Raw genomic sequence first — 21398 nt, forward strand, 5'->3', positions numbered from 1 at the left:
GGAGGGGGCATCATGCAGCTGGGCCAAAACGTCTGAGCGAAGATGCACAGGAACAACGAGTAAAAGCTCAGCACCATCAGGGTGGGTGTTGTAGCGGTGCAAGATGTCGTTGTGAAGAACGAACAGCTGTAAGGAGTGGTCAGGGTGGGGAGAGTGCAGACCATTGATAATAGCACGCAAAGAGGGGTCGCGGCGTTGTTCAGCAGCTATGTCGGTGAAGTCGGTAATTGAAAGAACGAGGGCCTCTTGCTCATCTTCCCTCGTGTCAGGGGGATCGACTGGGTAACGGGACAAGCAGTCGGCATCCTTGTGAAGTTGTCCGGATTTATAGGATACGGAAAAAGTGTACTCTTGTAAGCGCAGCGCCCAGCGACCAAGGCGTCCCGTAGGGTCCTTGAGTGAGGAGAGCCAGCAAAGCGCATGGTGGTCCGTAATAACTGAGAATGGTCGGCCATACAGGTGCGGTCGGAATTTCGCAATGGCCCAGACGAGAGCTAAGCACTCGCGTTCTGTGATGGAATAATTTTGTTCCGAGCGCGACAACAGTCGGCTTGCATACGCGACGACGCGGTGCATGCCTTGTTGCCGCTTCGCGAGTACTGCGCCTATGCCGTGGCCACTGGCGTCAGTACGAAGCTCCGTGGCGGCAGATGGGTCGAAGTGTGCTAGGACTGTTGGATTGGTGAGAATATCAACGAGCGACGAGAAGGCGTTTGCTTGCTGTTGGCCCCAGGTGAATGCGACATCCGTTTTGAGGAGGCAGGTTAGAGGACGGGCTACTTCAGCGAACTTCTCGACAAAACGACGGAAATAGGAGCACAGTCCCAGAAAACTTCGGACGTCCTTGGCTGAGCGGGGTGTGGGGAAGTCGCGAACTGCTCGGACTTTCGCAGGGTCTGGTTGAACGCCCGCAGCGTTAACAAGATGGCCGAGTACGCAGATTTGGCGTTGCCCAAAGCGGCATTTGGACGAGTTAAGTTGCAAGTTGGCACGTCGAAAAACATCAAGCACTGCGGACAGACGGGTAAGATGGTCGTCGAAAGTAGTCGAAAAAACAATAACGTCGTCAAGATAGCAGAGGCAGATGGTCCACTTCATGCCTCGAAGGAGAGAGTCCATCATGCGCTCAAATGTCGCGGGGGCATTGCATAATCCAAAAGGCATCATCTTGAACTGATAAAGTCCATCTGGAGTCACGAAGGCTGTCTTCTCTCTGTCTTTGTCGTCCACAGCGATCTGCCAGTAGCCTGAGCGAAGGTCTATTGAAGAGAAATATTTGGCACCGTGCAAGCAATCGAGTGCATCATCTATGCGTGGTAGGGGATAGACATCTTTCTTGGTAATATGGTTGAGATGGCGGTAATCAACACAGAATCTCCAGCTATTGTCCTTCTTTTTAACAAGTACAACAGGTGAGGACCAGGGACAAGATGAGGGTTCGATTATGCCCTTATCAAGCATTTTATCGACTTCTCGCTGTATAATAGCACGCTCCGGGGCTGACACACGGTAGGGTCGTCGGCGAATGGGTCGAGCGTCACCGGTGTCGATGCGATGGGTTACCACAGATGTCTGGCCCAAATTACGGTCGCCGAAGTCAAAGATGTCCTGATAAGAAGCAAGCACACGGCAGAAAGCAGAGACTTGTTCAGAGGTGAGCTTGTCAGATAGCATTGGCTTGAAAAGGTCGGAACAGGAACGTGACGAGAACGATGTTGATGAAAAATCGGGTGGCGAATTGGTGGTTAGAGCGGAAACTGTGTGGTCGGCCAGTGGTGTAAGATGCGCAAGTGACATGCCGCGAGGAATAACTTGCGCTGAGAGGCCGAAATTGAGGACGGGAAACGAAGTTCGGTTGTCCTTTACGGTAACCACCGTGTTGGGGATTGCAACATTACGTGTCATGGCGACGTCAGAAATCGGGGCAGCAACATAATCACCATCGGGTACTGCAGGATATTGCGAGAGTTGGACTTGGACTGCGGCTTGCGGCGGAAGTCTAAGGAAATCGACAGAGCGTAGACGAAGTGGGCTGGTAGAGACGGTCTCCGAAAAGGATGGTAGTTCAAGCTGAAGAAGACCTTTGGAACAGTCAATAAGCGCAGCGTGTGAAGTCAGAAAGTCGAGTCCAAGGATTAGGTCATGGAGGCAATTTTCCAGTACAGCGAACAGAACTGAAGTTTGATGCTCAGAAATTGTTAATCGCGCAGTGCACATTCCAAGCACAGCAGGAGTACTCCCATCCGCTGTACGAACAGTAGGTGCAATCGCAGGCGTCAGAACTTTTTGGAGGCGGCGGCGGAGGTCTCAGCTCATCACAGATATTTGTGCACCGGTATCAATAAGAGCAGTTATAGGTAAACCGTCAACGAGAATTGTAAGGAGGTTGCACCGCTGGTCGGGAGTAATCAGAGGATTTGCAGTCCAAGTCGTGTATGCAGCGTCACCTCCGGGGGCTGCACCGGCTAGTTTTCCGAGCGACGGTCGTAGGGAGACCGAGAACAGCGGGGTTGGGGCGAGCGGGACTGACGACGCACGGGCGATGGCGAGCGGCTGGTCCGACGTTCTGGATTATGCTCTGCACCTGTCTCAGCACGGTAGGACGGGGCATAAGGTGCACGTTCAGAGCGAGGCCGCCAATCATAGAAGCTCGGTCGAGGTGATGAGGTCCACCGGCTGCGGCAATGGCGAGCGATGTGTCCTATCCGATGGCACGTGAAACATATGGGCCGATCATCATGAGTGCGCCATTCAGCTGGGTTTCGTCGTGGCGCGAACGTGCGGTTCGGAGTGGCAGCCGCAACGACTGGAGCCGAGCTGGAAGTAGTAGGGGCATTTTGATGAGGTGGCGAAATGCCCATATTCGCGATCTCTTGGCGAACCACGGCCTGTATCATTGAAACAGCACCGAGGTTGTGTCCTGGCGCGCTGACACTAGACATAGCGGAAGCCATAGCCTCGAGTTCCCGACGGACTATTCTGGTGACGTTTTCTGGCGCTGGTGGTTGGTGTAGTGTGGGCAAATCTTCGCAAGAGGACGTAGCCGCCGTGTTGGGAAGGCGGTCAAATCGGTGAACTATGCGCCTACTTTTTGCCTGTTCGAAGCGACGACTTGCTTCGATGACCGACTCCACCGTCGAGCAGTCCTTGCACAGGAGAAAATTGAAGGTGTCATCCGCAATTCCCTTCAGGATGTGTCCGACTTTGTCCTCGTCGAGCATGTCCTTGTCAACCTTGCGGCACAAAGCCAACACGTCCTGGATGTACGCGATGTACGGCTCTGTGGATGTCTGGGCACGAGTCGCAAGCTCTTTCTTTGCGGCCACTTGACGTCCGATGGGTTTCCCAAATAGATAGCGCAATTTCTGCTTACAGACGTCCCAGCTAGTCAACTCTTCTTGATGTGTCTCGTACCAGAGTTTTGCCGTGCCATGCAAGTAGAAGATGATGTTCGCCAACATAAGCGTCGGACCCCAATGGTTGCTGCTGCTGACGCGCTCATATTGAACCAGCCAGTCATCGACGTCTATGCCACTTGTGCCGTTGAATGGACCTGGGTCACGAGGTTGCACCACAACGATCGGCTGCGGGGCTGACGGATCTTGTTGACATTGAGTAGCCTGGTCAGTCATCGTGGTAGCTGCAATGCGCCGTCCGCTGCGAAGATCCAGCTCGTTGGGTTGTATAGCAAGTGGTACCCCGCACCTTCCACCAATGATGTTACGGGGAATAAAGTATACACTGGTGAACAAATGTGTACTGGCGAATATAATGGCGAGCTAATGCGTACGACGCTGCTGCAGTCCGAGCACGTTCCCGTTCAGCACTTCGTCGTCGTCATCCTCAGGCATCTACTTAGCCCGTGACAATATGTTGTTATTTTCTTTACGGTATCAACTGATGCATCGAGACGTACTGGTAAAGAATTGATTTGTAAATTACCAAAGTGACAAAATTTGCAAATACGAATAATCTTATAGGGCTGAACACCGCAAGTACAAAAAAAAATAACAGCAAAAAGTGTCCGCAGGTATGTACTGCTTGTCCTTCAAATATATGCTTAAGTGTTGTAATGCTTTTTAGCAACCCGTACGCGCAATTTATTTAGGCTCACGTTTCAATTTTCATGCAGTGGTACTAAGCTTACTGCACATATCAATGTCATTTAAAAACTAGCATGGAAAAATAATTGTGACTATATCTTGAAAAGCTTTTATTAGAATGTACAGCGAACACCACATACCAAGAAAATTGTGAGAAGGTGTTACACAGTTGACGAGATCCCAACTTCGTTCCGTAATTCAGGCACTTGTTGCATCGTGAATTCTTGACATGTGTAATTTAGTGAAGATAAAATATGATATTCCTTATATATAATAGTCTATATAGTCTCAAACATGAAGGAAACTTTACACTTTTTTTCTGCAGAGCTACCAAGCAGATGGCACCACGTACCCACCTATCGCGAATATCCTCAAGAGACTCAGACTGTCACCACCTCGTGAAAAAAACGCACAGAGGGGATTCACGGATAGGAACTCTCCCGACTTGTTTTCCGATTCGCCTGGAGCGTCGGGAGTGCCAGTGAATACACCGCATGAAAGGTAAGACTACGCCCGACCACACATAAGTGGAAGTCGCACACAAGCGGAGAAGCATTCAGAGATATCTATTTTGTCAGGCATTCCAGTGCACGCAAAGGGGTTCACAACATACCAAGTTATTTGTCGATCGTAGGGACATTTTGCGATGCTTTGTGGAACCATAATTGCGTCCAGGTTTGCTTGTTTGTATCTAGTCTCCTTTGTTATAAACGTTTCTGAAGTCAACTAAGTCGACATTAGGGTACTGGTTCTACTTCACACCACCTGAGAAGTGGAAGGTATTACGTTTCTGCAAAATCAATTCCTTGTTTGCCTCGTTCATTATGATCCCGCCGTATGGCATCAGCTATCTGGCCTTTCACGTTTACGGCTACGGTATTCGGTATAACGTTTATGCTGAGACGCTTACCGTCAAACTGAAATTCTTCACCTACAAAATGTGTGTAACATTCGCGGTAAGTGACGGACCCCAGATTGTCTTCCAAAGACTGTTGAGCATTTGATCACAAGACAGCGAGGGAAAGCTTGCGGCACAATGCAATCTGGCAGCATAGTTTTTCAAGCAACTGCTTCATGAATATGCAGCATACAGTAACTTCAGAAATATTGTATCCGATTTCCGACACATATATAATGGTGTGACCAATGGGCTGAGTTCGTCCACATGGATGCGCTATATGTTCTTAGCACCGCACATGGTTTAGAGTTTTTTTTATATACAAAATGTTGATTTGATTGATTGATATGGGGGGTTTAACGTACCAAAACCACCATATGATTATGAGAGACACCGCAGCGGAGGCCTCCGAAAATTTTGTCCACCTGGAGTTCTTTAACGTGGAACCAAATCTGAGCACACGGGCCTAGAGCATTTTCGCCTCCATAGAAAATGCAACCGAAAATACAGAATGGTAGACAACGTATTTGACTCACTCCAGTCAAAGACATTATGAAAGAAACTAAAAAAAAAGGTCACTCTAGTTTACGATCAAGCTACGGTATTACTGGCAAACCAATTATATTTGATCCCAATTTTAACTAGTGCAGTGCGCGTAAAACCACGAAGTTTATTTTCGACGACTCACTGTACAGCAAAGTCGTTATGTACCAACTTTTATTATACTCAGTTTACCCTGTGTGCCGCTAAATATTTGGAAAATATTGAAATTTTCTACTGCTACCTATGTTCTTGTTTTTTCTCCTCATAAGAGCTTCGGAATGAAAAAAGAAAAATAAATGCTCATAACGTTGAAATTCTCTTGTTCAATAATGGCAACACATATTGTGTTCAATAACCCTTTTTTCCAAGATAGGCTGAACATTAGGAAAACAGTTAATTAGGCGCTAAGGCGTCCTCTGTAAAAAAATTTTATATTTCTGTATCACGAAACAAATTCATTTCACCAAAAAATGACCATGAAATAACTGCCCTGGGCCTAAAATCTGTCCTCAGAGTAAACTTTAGGTAAACCTAATTGATTGATAGGCGGGGTGTAACGTCCCAAAACCACCGTATGAATATGAGAGACGCCTTAGTGAAAGGCTCCGGAAACTTTGACCACCTGGGGTTCTTTAACGTGCACCCAAATCTGAGCACACGGGACTACAACATTCCCGCCTCCATCGGAAATGCAGCTGCCGTGGCCGTGATTTGATCCCGCGACCTGCGGGTGAGCAGTTGAGTACCTTAGCCATTAGAACACGGCGGCGGGGCAAGTTAACCTCGAATAGGGACCAGGACCTCACGTTCGTTCCTATTGGACCCAGCTTATGCAAAAACTACGCGTTCTGATAGAGTTTTGTGCATGCAAAGAGAAGATCTTGTTGCCGTGTTTGCGATGAAGAAGGCATAACCTAACAGACTACAATGAAAACGTACGGTGGCATCAAAGTATTATTTATCGTATTTTATTGATTTGTGCATCACATATTGTACATAGTGCAGGGTATATCCAGGTCTTAGGAATGGAAGCCTCGCAATGAAACACAGTATAAGCACCACCAGAAATATTTGAGCGCCAGTTTGTGTGGTCATACACATATTGGCAAGAGAGAAGTCGTTCAAAGCTCAGAAGGCAAGACTGACGAAAGTTATACAGCGTACTTACCGATCGAAAGTGGACGGTTAAAGGTAAGGAAATGAGAGAAACAAACGTTCCGTCCTATTCATATATTGGGAAACTCGCGTTCTTCTCCAGCAAAAAGATAATAAAAATAGAATACCATATATCAAACATCAGGTTGCGAAGGCAATAAAGCGGCTTAGCTGAAGAATTAACCTAATGATCCTGTATGCGTGGCATGCAGGTACCATTCAAGCTATATTTTTTTTGGCTGCATCCTCTAGCTTAATTTCAACGTTGTCTAAATGAATTAATGTGGAAAGTACAAGAAAAAGACGTTTCTTGCTATAGCTATGAGCAAAATATATTTACAAAATGGATATCGCCATCCCATCTCATTCAACGCTCTAAGAAAGTACACATCATGGTTCTTTCTATCGGCGCGAGAGCGAGCTCGTTTCGCCGAAATTCCGCAATGAGTGGCGCCTTCGTTAGTTGGAAGAATAAAATTGGCGTTGTCCTGGAAGAAAAATGTTGAAATGGATGCTATAAGTTTATAAGAAAATAGTTTGGTAGGGGTGGCAATTCGACCCGTGCCTTTTGCATGACAACCAGGTGTTTTATCATGGAGCCATGGCAGTTGTTGTAAGGGCTCCATGACGAAAACTGCCAGTCCTGCGTGGTCAAAGTAAATTCCGGAATAACGGACTTATTATTGTCATTTTGTAAACATTCTTGGGGGAAATACTACAGGTACACTTGCAAGTTACCCAGTATGCCATAAATCATCAAAAGGTTTGTGTAGTGGGTAGTCGGGAGGCTCTCGTTATGCCATCATTCTTCAGAAAAGCTTGGTGCCCGATACACACTCAGGGCATTTTGCGCACTTTGTTTATGCTTTGGCTGACGACAATAAAGACTTACTGCTGAGGATTTTGTAATATGTTGCAGCATTCACTGACCCACTCGTTATGCGACTCGCATTGTGTGACACTTGTTTCATGTTTCGCTACTGTAAAACACTTCATTACACATCTTGATGAGATTACTTGCCGGACATGAAGGCTGCGTAAGGTCTGTTTGCCACGTCGCTTCAAGCACCACGTAGCTCAATGCTAGAGTATAATAAGCTGCCACGTAGAGGGTTTCATTTCTGTATGTTCTGGGTATTTTATATTCAGTTCATTTCTTTGCGATTTCGCGTAATGGTGGTTATTGACATCGGTGACAACGACGGATAATTATGGCACCAGAATGGGCCCTTGTTGTCATCTCAACAACTTTCGCTGCAATAGAACGTGTTGTAAGGTTTTGTAGTGCACGGAGTCTGCTTAACGCATGAAATATTACTTTTTAGGTAGGTTCTTAAAACCACACCGTGTGTGAAAACATGAGAACTACAAAAGCATGATAATAATTAGACTGACTACCCCCACTGCAGAGAAAGGGCATTCCCATACACCCTGTATTTTCCTTTCTGTTCCCACGTTATACCTGTAAGCTTTTTATCCTGATCAGCTCACCTAGCTTTTTATCTTTCCCTCGCACGTTCGCCACCTCTGTGAATCCAAACAGTTACCGTTACTGAGCCGTAAATATCGTGCTACACGCTACGTACCCAGCCCTTATTCATTTCTCTTTTCCGATTTCAAGTATTATATCCTTAACCGCGGTTCGTTCGCTGACCCACTCTGCTGTGTTCTTGTCCCTTAGGGTTACACCTTTCATTTCTCTTTCCATCGCTCGCTGCGTCGTCTTCAATTTTAACTGAACCCTTTTTGTAAGCCCTCAGTTACCTCCTCCACCAGTAATAAGTGGCAAGATGCAGCCGTTATGTGCCTTCCTGTCGAGGAATAGTGAGACTACCATTCATGGTTTGAGAATGCTTGCCGAATGTGCCCCACCCTGTCTTTATTCTTCTAGTTATTTCACTTTCATGATCTCGTTCCGTGGTTTCTACCTGTCCTCAAAGGACATATTCCTTTACAATTTCCAGTGTCTCGCCACCTATCGCAAAGCGCTGTTTTCTGCCAAGACTTTCGTAGATTACTTTAGTTTTATGACTATTAACTTTCAGTACTCAGCAGAATAAAGCTGCCCAATACTACAGATGCGCATAACGCCATACGGACATGTAGTGGGTACTTTGAGAAGTTTTAGAAAAACTATGGTGTTGTGGGTACTTGGCCACTGTGCATTCAGTAAGAATGGAACGTGCAATGTTAGCATGAAACGAGCGTGAAACTTTAGCATGAAACTTAAGATGAAACGTGCAATGCTACGTGCAAACAGGTTCTTTCTTTTGGCGCATGGATGGAGTCATGGACTCGATCACGCCCTCATGTTTTGATTTTTAATGCGAGGATGAAGCGCCCATCAAGTTTTTTTTTTGAGTCCCAAAGATTGACGCATTAAGGAAACGAAGCAGGGAGTCAAGGTCATTCTATGTATATCTGTAAAAAATTCAGCTGCGAGAAATCATTTTTATATGTTCAGCCATTCTACATTATGTACAATGCTTTATTTAGTGTAGAATGAGTGAACTTTTGAACTATTGAGCGTGCGTGAAAATGTCTGGGATTTCATTTTGCCTTTCAGTGCAGCCTATGCAGCTGTGTATATTGGGAAAACGTACGTTGGAAGTGTAAGTATGTACCTCATCTTCTTATCACTCTGAAGCAAAATCAGTTGGGTGAGGTAGTCATGACACTGGTAGAGAGCTCGGGTCCTTCTGTTCCTCTACTCGCTGTTTGAACGTGTTGCGCAGCACTTTCTTTCATGGTGATCGTCAAATCTCTTGCCGGAACAGCTATAACTTATATTATTCTTGGGGTTCAATGTATCAAAACCACTCATAGTAGGTGGGCACAGTGCTCTTGAGCGTTCTTTAAAAAGTCACCCTCGCGACAAAATTTATTTTCTATATGAACGAAATCGAGTGTTAAAGCATCACTTTTTTTAACGAATACTGCATATGCCATAGAACGCGAAGCAGTATATAAAATGTCCCCCTTCGTTGTTAAGGCCGCATTATGGTGTTTTTTTTTTCATGGTAACAAATTAAAACTAATTTCGTAAACCTGCTGCACAAGTGGCCATTCTTGTGTGATACTGCAGAACGTAAATGTTTTGCAACCTTGTAGCTCTCCACTATGCTTTAGCATTTTGCTATGTTTTGACAAAGCTATTTTTGTTTGAAAGTATTATTACACCATTGGTCGGAAATTTATAGGCAATTCAGTGCCAAAAGCCCTATCCCACTGAAATACAATGAAACACATAATCACGACTGGCACTCACTCAGAACTATTTATTTTTCTATAGTAATACTTTTTGGGTTCAACGTGAACAATTTATTTCTCGAGCAATAAAGGCGGGTATGAATCCACTTCTCACCAATGGACGCACAACGTACGCTCAAGGCATTGTTTAACTAAATACACTCTCTAGGACACGTTCTATACATACGGCGATCCCAATTCATACAGGTTAATTGAAGTTCCACCTGCTCAACAACTACAACGTTTCTGTTTGAAAAACGTCCCCATAAATTCCTCATTTGTAAAACCTTCGCCTCGAATGGCGTGCGCACAAGCTGCGATGCTGAGACAATAGTGACAAAAAAGGGAGACAAAACATTGCGGGTGTTGCTCTGTTGGCATCCCGTTTACATGTTGGTCTTGATGTGCGGCTGTACAAACAAACCAGAGCACATCACACTCGATGACCAGGCATCTTAGGTTGCTCAAAGCTGAGGTCCTTTTCTAAGATGCGAAGCATATTATGGCGGAGGTAAATCTGATGTGCGGCGTGACCACCTTTACTGCGCATGCGCGTTCTTTTTCCTCTCTCCTTCTCCTCTCCCACACTCCACCGCTCTCTCCTGTACCGCCTGTTCACACCCCTACAGCGCATGCGCGTCCCCGTCTCTTATGTCTGCTCTTCTACGGTCTCCCCATCTCTCCTCTAGGAAACGCAGGCCTGGAAGTACTAGTGTTTACAGGCCTGGTTCGCTTTAGTGGGAGATTGCGGAATTTTTTTATTGACATGATGTAAGAAAATGTTAACGTAAAAATAAGGCGCCTGCTAATCATTAGCCCACAGAGAAGCCTAATACAAAGCACGTAGGGTCGAAACTTTTAACCGTAATGAGTCCACAGTACATACAGTATAGATCTGAGCATAACAGTCAAGATAGCTTAACAGTCAATACAACATATTCAACAATCATATATTTGTTACACACGGTGATCATAAATGAATTGAATAGCAATTGTTGCATACCTTAATCAGGAAAGTGTTATTCAACAGACAAATAAATCTAGATAGTGACACTTAAACAAACAAGCCTAAACGTGCTAATAACGTATAAGAATGCCGCTGTTTTCAAGAAAAAGGTTCAGTGCTTCACAAGAGCTTATCTGTAAACTCCTTGTGGGCCACGGGCCCAAAAGCTACTTTAAGCTTGGTGGTCAGTCGTAGAGTATTATCGCTAATGCTAATGCTGGGGTCGGTGTGGCAAGCAAACTTAAAGAACCCATTTGTTCCTTCTTACCCTTTGGGGACATTTTTTATGATAATGTAAAAGAGAATAGCCCACTAATGTGGCGTGAAACGTTATCGTAGGTCTTCTGGGTCGCATTATTTTCCTAGTAGTATTGGCCTGTGGGTGGCCAATGCCAGTGTACTCAACAGTGCGCCTTTTCGACTATGCATTCGTACCTATAGGAGCCATACGGGCCATTCAAACGCATGCTTGCCATCGCCGTTGCCGTGATGTTCTGCATAAAGTTCCAGGGTGATAGCAACCAGCGCGTCGTCTATAGAATCAAATGAAATAAAGTAAATAAAGTTCTCGTCAGTCCGAAATTAGAATATGCGAATCTGATATGGAGCCCGCAAAAAAAGTTCTTGATCAGAAAAGAAGAAAGAGAGCAAAACGTAGCCTGAAAGTATATATACACCACATACTTGCGTTTTTCCAGTGTGTCAGTTCTTCACGACAGCGCCAAATTGAAAAAAACTAGCTCATTGCAGAACTGTATCTGGCTTGAAATTTTTTATTAGCTGTATCATGGTCACTACGAAATACTACATGAAAAATACATAGGTGAGCCCCCCATCAGGTGTGTTCATACAAACCACAACAAAATAATCAAGCAGCGGTTCAGTAATCCTAATTAACATCAGTACTCCCTTTTTCACATGCTATATCATCACCATCATCATCATCAACCTGACTACGTCCACTGCAGGACAAAGGCCTCTCCCATGTTTCGCCAGTTAACCCGGTCCTGTGCTTGCTGCTGCCAATTTATACCCGGAGACTTCTTAATCTCATCTGCCCACCTTACCTTCTGTCTCTTCCTAACTCGCTTGCCTTCTCTGGGAATCCAGTTAGTTACCCTTAATGATCAGCGGTTATCCTGTCTACGGGCTACATGCACGGCCCATGTCTATTTTCTCTTCTTGATTTCAACTATGATATGCTTAACCCCCGTTTGCTCCCTAATCCACTCTGCTCTCTTCTTGTCTCTTGATGTTACATCTACCATTTTTCTTTTCATTGCTCGCTGCGTCGTCCTCAATTTAAGCTGAACCCTCTTTGTAAGTTTCCAGGTTTCTGCTCCGTAGCTAAGTACCGGCAAGATACAGCTGTTATATACCTTCCTATTAGGGATAGCGGTAATCTACCTATCATAATTTGAGAGTGCTTGCCAAATGTGCTCCACCCCAATCTTATTCTTCTAGTTACTTCAATGTCGTGGTTCGGGTCCGCGGTTATTACCTGCCCTATGTATACATAGTCTTTTACAACTTTGAGTGCACTATTACCTATCTCGAACGCTGCTCTTTTCCGAGGTTGTTGTACATTACTTCAGTTTTCTGCAGAGTAATTTTAAGACCAGCCTTTCTGCTTTCCTTGTCTCTCTCCGTTATCATGAGTTGCAATTCGTCCCCTGAGTTACTCAGCAATGCAATGTCATCGGCGAAGTGCAGGTTACTAAGGTACTCTCCATTAACTCTTATCCCTAACTGTTCCCATTCTAGGCTTCTGAAAACTTCCTGTAAGCACGCGGTAAATAGCATTGGGGAGATTGTGTCCCCTTGCCTTACACCCTTCTTGATTGGCATTCTGTTGCTTTTTTTATGAAGCACTATGGTAGCAGATTATCCCCTGTAGATTTCTTCCAGGATATTTATATATACTTCATCGACACCCTGATTCCGCAGTGTCTGCATGACGGCTGATATTTCTACTGAATCAAACGCCTTCTCGTAATCTATGAAGGCTATGTATATTGGTTGGTTATATTCTGAGCATTTCTCTGTTATCTGATTTATAGTATGAATGTTGTCGATTATTGAGTAGCCTGTTAGAAATCCTGCTTGTTCCTTTGGTTGATTGAATTCTAATGTTTCACAATTACCCGAAGAAGTATTAAGCGCTAACGCAGCTGAAACATTTGTTCAATTTTTAAATAACCTCTCGTTTGATATGTTAGGTTATGTTTATGCTGAACAGCTTTGTTGCAGTTCATTCTCACGTTCTCTTTTTATGCAAAGTGTTCAATTATTGTGTTGAAATACTTTACATGCATATTTTACCATTTCAATTTTGCGTGTTATTTTGCGAAGCATATTTATTCAATTTTTTTGGCTGTTATTTGTGTTTTACTACTTAAGTTGTCGATATTTCAAAGCTTTATTAATGATATTGTTCTTAAACATATTCCCAATCCTGCTTGGGCCCGAGTAGGGCCTGCAGCATCTGTAAATAAAAATGAAAAAACTTTGTTTTGTTTAGCTGTGAAAAAAAAAGAATTCGTACAATACACTTTGGTCAATAGTCTACGTGGCTTGTAGCTGCTCCAATTAAACAAATTGACCCGAATATACATGTTACACTGTAAATGTCGTCGAAAGACGATAGGCTTCCGTCTGGAGAGAGTGAACAAAACGTTTATATAATGCTTTGCGCAAGACAATCGGTGAATAGTATTCCGAATGCGCTACGTTAGAGTGCCTCGAGCGTTTAACGGAGGCGAACAAGCGCATCTAGGTGCGTTAGGCACGAGCGCCATCTGGCAGTTATCTTCGAAAACGAAGGCAAGCGCGACCGCTGAGAAAGATGCGAGCCAGTCACAGAGGTGATAATGTGTAGAAAGCAAAGCGACGGGCAGGTGCCACCACCGTGCCGTCGTACCAAAGTGTTGGATACACCTTCTTGAGCATCGCGTTGCACTGTCAGCACAGCGCGTTAAACGCTATAGTCCTTAGAGTTACTTGTGTGTGCCTCTTGCAATATAAAGGCAGACATGCAAAGCATACACATGTTGTTATGGCACCTCAGATACGCGCAATATTTTCATTCTCAATTGACAATCGCACAACTTGAACGCTTACCATGGAGCAATATTGGTGGGCGCTGCGGATGGGGTTTGCCGTTTGAGGTATCGTTAAAGCGGACAAACAGACAAATGGACTGACTGACAGACAGACAGACAGACCAAAATTTTTTAGATGGTCCCCAAGAAATCTATCATCTTTAAAAAACTACGCCACCTATTTAGAGCGAATCGGAGAAAAGGCCAATGCATTTCTGTCGCCGAGAGATGGTACTATTGCCGTTAGACAGTCGCCTTCACCGACTTTTTCCATCGCCGTGAGAGGCACCCAGCCAGGGAAAGGTCGAGAGTGAGGAGCGAGCTGCCTGGAGAGCGGGGCGCCAGCGTTCTCAGCTCGACATGGCGTTTTAGAGTGGCGTCTCGAGCACACATTTCGGGATGTTCTTGAGAGACGCCCAGCCAGCAAGAGTCTAGAGTGAGGCGCGAGTGGACGGAAGAGTAGGGCGCAGAGAGTTGAGAGAGCGAACGTCGAGAGAAGGGGCAAGTTGCGCAAGTTGCGCAAATGGTAGTGAATTGCGCAACTTGTTGGTAGTGAATTGTGGTAGTGAATTGAAGTTGGTAGGAATTGCGCAAGTTGGTAGTGATTCATAGCTGGTCGAGGTAAACAGCGCAATAATGAAGACAGAGTGAAGAAAGGACACAAGACGAGCGCTGACTTTCAACTGAAAAACATTTACAATTATTCGCGCGTGCTCTTGCAAGGCAAGATAACCAACCTAACTACAAAAACTGAAAAAAAAACACTGCTGTGTACAAACGAGGCATCTTGCCCTAACGTTAGTGGCAATGATCTAGAAATTATATTTTGTTATCAAGAGGAGCAATTGACGGTTCACTGACGCAGTTTTGCCGTGCTTTTTTAATTCTGTGGGGTTCAACTATTCTCTTGTCAGCTGGTCGCGGTGGCGCGAAAGATCACTCGTTTTCGAAAAATCACACTCGTAGTCCCGGCTGTGCACGGCCAAATGTGTCGAAGGTACCATACTCCGAAGGGAATTTCGGTGCTTCCTCTGTCTCGATTTGACCCAGCGTCCCGTCCGACCAATATAAACGCATCCGCTCGGGAAGGGTATGCTGCATAAAGCTCCAACGGCACACTCTACAAACATAATATTTGGGCATTTACGCACCGCCGCACAAACATTGTGAACTTTATACTTGGCAGCAAAAACCACTTCAATTCCTTGACGTGCACCCACCTTCTTAAGCTTATGCTACAGTTGGTGATGGTAAAGTAAAACGATTAATTTCTTCTTTTCCTTTTATTTGGCTGATGTTGTGTTACTTGTAACGTCACTCCTCAAACTACGCATAGGCTTATGGCAAGCCAGGAAAACAACACTTTCCGGATAATTGAAATTTCCGAAGAGGAAAAAAATATTTCTAAATTACAGAAGCTAATATTAGTATAATGTTTGGGGTCTGCGATGTGAACGGATCGTTATAGCATTTTATTTCCACCGCAAAATGAATCCCCCTCCCCTCCCCCGGCCGGGACGAAACACGTGACCTTGAGGTCAACATCCGGTCGTCGTAAACATAATTCCACTGAGGTAGACCAATTACAATAGTTGTCTTCCTGAAAAAGTAACTAACGTTCATACTATGAATTCTGTCAGGAATCCAGTGTGTACGAGGTTCGGGAACTGATTCCGCTGGCAATGTCATTTTAATAGAATGGCAAGGGTTTGCCCTCGTGAAAGCAGGCAAATGGCATCACAAACGAACGACATTCGCTCTAAATGACATTCGATTTGCCATGCGATAGGAGTATAAGGCACGTCATACTTCGGTACAAAAGTTCGGGAAACGCAAATACCACACACCTGTGAACGATTAGTGTGAGAACATCTACAAGCACAAAACGGGATTGCGAAGCAACATAGTTACATCGGCGAAAAGACAAGGAAAGGATCAGGAAAATAGCAAGAAAAAAAACGTTGCTCAAGTAAACCATGCGACCTGTTCTTATGAATCTTTAACACTGCTGGATAAGTTATAGCTTCTGTTCTAGGCTCTATAGATCCGGCTTAAATTACGCGACCACTCTGGATCTTGAACGAGAGGGAGGGAGGGTGGGGAATATAGAGGAAACGCGGTTTATTCATCACAACGCATCAGCGTGCAAAGCATCCGCGACCCTATACTGCAAGAACATGGGTAGATATTGCACTATTTGACGTGCACTTTTTTGGCCATTTTATACTGAGGATGCCACCTGGCTGCATAGAAGGTAAAAAGTAAGTGATCTTGGAGCTTCAGACCAATGCCTTCTAGAAATATTTGCTCAGACGAACAAACGTTCCAGCGTTACACCAAGAAGAAAGGCATAAGATGAAGTGGGAAATAAATACGCTACCCCTATTCTCCTTAAAGAGAGTGGCATGAGTACAGCAAGTTGCTAGTAGCAATGCTTTACGACATTTATTTAGGAAGTAAGCTGCAAACACGGTATTCTACATGAAAGATATTCTTCTTGGCAGCCTATTCTAAATTGCGAGGGGAGCCGTATTGTCGAACAACAGGATATGGTAAAGAGGAAAAAAAAGGGGGGAGAGCGTTTAACGACGGCCTTTAATAGGTTTGGCTGTGGGATATCTCTTTACAAAACAGAAATAACGTTAATTGTTACTCAGCAAAAAGCAACAGTGTTACAGTTACGAGTTCCTCACTAGGTATAGGAACAAGTCGTAATTACAAGTTACTGATAGAGTTAACTAGTTACTTGTGAAGCGTTACCAGTAACTTGTTAAAGACTGCTACAAAGTACATTGTCAAATTTTATTGAAAAGAACTCGCATGCACGTAGCCTGCATGCTTCAGCGGCTGCTTGCACCATGATGAAGTGGAAGCTGTCTGTAAAAACCCCAACCGTTTTTTCCGTCAACTAGTGCCGAGCGAAACAACCTGTCCATGGTGATACGAAACAAGCGGCAATATCATGCCCCTACAAGGCAGGTGGTGTGGAATTTGTTTCAATTACGCGTTTGAATGGCTCAACAGGCAGACTTCATGCGTCATCGCTTTGAAGGGAGAGTGTATAGTGACTCACTCACTGCAAGCACTGGATTTGGGAAGCCGGTGTGATGAACGTTACAGGAGGGGAGCAAATGTATTGACTTGCTTTTACCCCTTTTGTGCTCATGACTCCTTACGATGGCCGGGTATGTGTTCACATGATGCTCCATGCTGCATCAGCTACGTGTAGCGCTACTGTGGGAACCACCACCGGTATACCTAGATGTTTGGGCTTGAGCACGACCTTGAAGCGCAGTGCTTTTCTGTCGACGCGTCTACGGTTTGGTGTGTGTAATGGTGGCGACACTCTACGCAAAAAACACAACGCCGGTGGGAGCATGAATACGCGGGTGTACACAAAATGTCTTCCGAAGGTGCACCACACCCCGCCATGGTGGTCTAGTGGCTGTTACTCGGCTGCTGACCCGTAGATCACGGGATCGAATCCCGGCAGCAGCGGCTGCATTTGTGATGGAGGCGGAAATGTTGTAGGCCCGTGTGCTCAGATTTGGGTGCACGTTAATGAACCCCAAGTGGTCTAAATTTCCGGAGCCCTACGCTGTGGCGTCTCTCATAATTATATGGTGGTTTTGCGACGTCCAACTCCACATATCGATCATCATCGAAGGTGCACCACGCATATCTGTTTGCGCCATTTTCTACTAGACCGGTTTCATGTTTGTACCTAGGCGCCGTCGGCATATGAGGCGTTTGTTGCTATGTCAAGGCACGCAGGCCCCGTCGAGCTCAAAACTTGTAACCCCAATGATCACGTGACAACTGACACAACAGCTGTAAAGCTGCTGTGGTAGTTGCTCCCAGCCTCTTCCCCACCCCCTCACCTACGTTGGGAAGGGCACTCACCGACGCGCTGTGTTATAAAGTGTTCACTATCGATTCAGCAGCGTGTCCCCCGTGGATTGGTAGGGTGCTATCATTCGTGCATTTTTTTTTATGCGGACAATCGCGACAACAACGACAACTGTAAGTTTTCGCGCGCAGTACCACCATCAATAAATTATGACGTAGAAGCGACAGCCTCTGCATTTTTGCTATGCCACTTATGCATGGTTTCTGCATATTTAGGTCAACAATTATATGATAATGCATTCGTCAATAATTTTACCCGGTAATATGCTGTACTGAGTGACTCATTCTAATGTTTCGCCAAGAGGAAAATTCGCTGAAAAGTGCCGTAAACGTAAATGCGTTAGCTTCTGTGTATAGTATCGTCTTAATCACAGAGGGCAGCCATTCCGCACTATTGTATTTATTTGTTTTGCCAGCAGAGAAGGCGAAAGTGCGTCCAGTTCTGTTGGCAACGTGATGCTAAAGAAACTGTCGTGGTTGACATTGTAAGGCTACAATATTGATGCAGCACTACCACAAGCATGACCTCACTTACTCCTGAACACATGTGTGAAAGTCAGAGGGACAGACAGACATCGCTTATTCACAACTGCTCCCGCAGCCATTTCCTCTTATTTACGGAGGTCAGCCTTGCCTTTTCAATATTTACTTTTTGGCTGTACACTTGTTCTGGACAGGCTGGTCATGTTTTGGAGATCGAAAAGGCCATCCGGGACGTCACCTTCAAGGAGTCCGACACACACGTGGTGAGCTTGAAGTTCTCTAGTTTTTCTTTGCATAAAAACTTACATTATGATGCACGTTTTCTTTTCGGAACACTAACGTTCTACTACAATTGATAATTTATTTTCGAATGAGCCAATTTCGATATAAGAACCCGTACATGCGCACTAACAGTAGTGACAGCAATGAAGACTACAAATTGAAAACAAAAAAGTCAACTTAAAGCATTAAAAACATGTGGTTCTGGTACAGTGTGTGGTTATGTACAAAGGTATCAGTGTGCTTCTTTGCTGAATAGTACAGAGGAGCAACTTGCACATTTATCTTTTAACTTGACGATTTCAATTACTTCTATTAAATTTCTCGTTTTCTTGTTGCATTCCGCACGCATAAGCTCTGCACTAGTTAGAATGCGAGCACAGCCATAATCCTACAATGAAAGGTCATATGTCCATAATCTTTGGCCACAGACGAGACGGCTGTGCTCTGGTAATCGTGTGTTTAGGCCCCTGCCCATCTGACCAATGTATACATGTAACAAGGTCTACACCAGTGAGACGAGCAGTTTTGGAACTAAGTTCTTTCAGCCGAATCGGTGCTTCCACTACATCTTGCGTAAGTTGTCGCGTTCCGCTTGTTGCAGATATAGGTGTGCTTCTACGCTGCGTGCTGTAAAGCACATGCAACGTCCGCTACGTGAATCTGACGTAAAAAATGACGCGAGCGAACACGAAATGTATCCGCGAAATGCAACGTCCGCATATCTCGGCGGGCAACTGCAAAGGAGACCAATCATCGTGCGAGAAAAGTGGCGGAGAACGAAAGAGTACGGAGTCACACTGGAAATTTCGTCTTTTGCCTGTTAACACGATAGTTCCAAGTGATGCGAAATGTTGGGTTACCTTAGTCGTAGAGCAATGCCACCACAGTTTCGGCACCCTGCGTTTGCCAGACAACTGTCGTCCGACAGTTCGTCAGACTACTGTCGTCAGACAAAAATGCGTCGTCCCTGTTCTTTTGATTTTTCTACGTTTCACTAGAGCTTGTGTCAAGAGATAGTGAAATGGAAGTCATCAAAACTGTGCTGTCATTGCTCTACCGACTAAAGTTAGTCAGAACTTACATCATAAGGTGTACACCAGTCATATCAAGAAAATAAGTGGAAGTTATAAGGGGCTCTTTTTTTGTTAGACACAATAATAATAAGATTTATAATGCCCAGGAAAGTATAGGTGATGCTATTAGTAGCACACCAATCGTAAATGTGAAGAGCGAACAGTGGACTAAAATGAAAACTTCCAGCAGGCCGGTACCGGAGCTACTATCATGAAATCACACGTCCGATGCTCTGCCAACGGAGCTACCATGCGGCTACCCCTTCCGTCCACTTTATGAGGTATATAAACATGGCTGCATCATTCAGCGCCGCCAGTAATCATGACGGCAAGTGCACGAGGACCAATATTTTTTTAGCTGTCGGCGTTTCGGCATATTCTTACGAGCCCTCAGTTGACTAGTAATCCCTCGTGAGGGTTAGGAGTCAACACTGCTATTGGTCAAAGCGGGTGTTTTAGTGCAACTTCAGATGCAATTCAAAAATGCAGAACTCACCTTTCGCGCACCGACTTCAGCGGAAGAAGACGTAGCAACGTTCTTGTTGGCTGGTTGGTTGAACATTTTCAATCGGGAAACAGCGCCGTAAGTGCCAATACAAATTAAGACAACTGTGGTGCTGGTGGTGATGATGTTGCCTCCAATTTGACTCGCGCCCAGTCAAGGAGACTAGGTAAGAATTAGGGACATAAAATTTGAGTCCTTTAAAGTGATACATAATCTTAACAGAAGGAAGATAAAGCAAAAGTATAAACGGAAAGAATGGGATAATTTTTTTAATCTGACCAGGCAAAATAGTATATATCTTGAATTAAAATTGCTGTATGTTCGAACGTGTTTAAAATTGATGTTTTGAATATGCCTAATATTACAATATCAACAAATTGTCACTGCTCCTGTTAATTAGGGAGGCGATTGCCGGGATAACTCAAAGAGCCGACGTATCAGCTCCCCGAACGGCACCACGAAAGCACAGATAATTTAGGTTTGGTCCTGAGTGTCGCGCTAGCGCCCGCCGGCTGTGGTCCGAAAAACGAGTCAGAGCCGAGAGTTCACAACAAAACAAAAATATATTATCCAATACGAAAGAACAAACAACACAGAAATATGGACATTAGGCAATAATCCAATACAATACGTCTTAAATCACAAAGTACTCAAAATGACGGAGACACAACGCAGCGAGATACACTAAAAACAACGCGCACAAACAACAGCACGCACTACAACGCAATCTAAGACACCAACCAAGACACTTAAAGACGAAAAACGTTCGTCAGATCTATTCAGACCAAAGCTCTTGGAACGATCGTTGAATACTGAAGCATCAGTGACAATTCCATTTTTCTTTCCACGTGTGCAAGATAATCTGGTAAGCGGCGATTTGAAACGCTGTTTGATTGAAGTTTAGGCTTATAGGAAAAAATGTAACGTATTTTAAGATAAAATTTTATTTGGCACGTTTGCTGCTGGTGTATCTCGAAATTTCACGTTTATTCTGTCGAGTTGCTTCTGAACAAAATGAATTTGGGGTGCATGAAAACGTGGCCAATGATCAAGAAAAAAAGAGTGGGTTTTTGATTAGTACAGATTCTTAT

At 44.7% G+C, this 21398-nt stretch overlaps 1 protein-coding gene across 3 annotated transcripts in view; it reads left to right on the forward strand.

Moving 5' to 3' along the window:
* LOC119164555 (uncharacterized) overlaps nt 1-21398 on the forward strand; it is a 182035-nt gene that overhangs the window by 118647 nt on the left and 41990 nt on the right. For all 3 annotated transcript variants that reach the window (XM_037416769.2, XM_075872610.1, XM_075872609.1), the window contains exons 12-14: nt 4429-4604; nt 9266-9311; nt 18642-18710. In XM_037416769.2, coding sequence (XP_037272666.2) covers nt 4429-4604; nt 9266-9311; nt 18642-18710 — 291 coding nt within the window. The remainder of the gene's footprint in view (nt 1-4428; nt 4605-9265; nt 9312-18641; nt 18711-21398) is intronic.

The sequence above is a fragment of the Rhipicephalus microplus genome, chromosome 8, assembly GCF_043290135.1.
Source record: "Rhipicephalus microplus isolate Deutch F79 chromosome 8, USDA_Rmic, whole genome shotgun sequence".
NCBI classification, from domain to species: domain Eukaryota; kingdom Metazoa; phylum Arthropoda; class Arachnida; order Ixodida; family Ixodidae; genus Rhipicephalus; species Rhipicephalus microplus.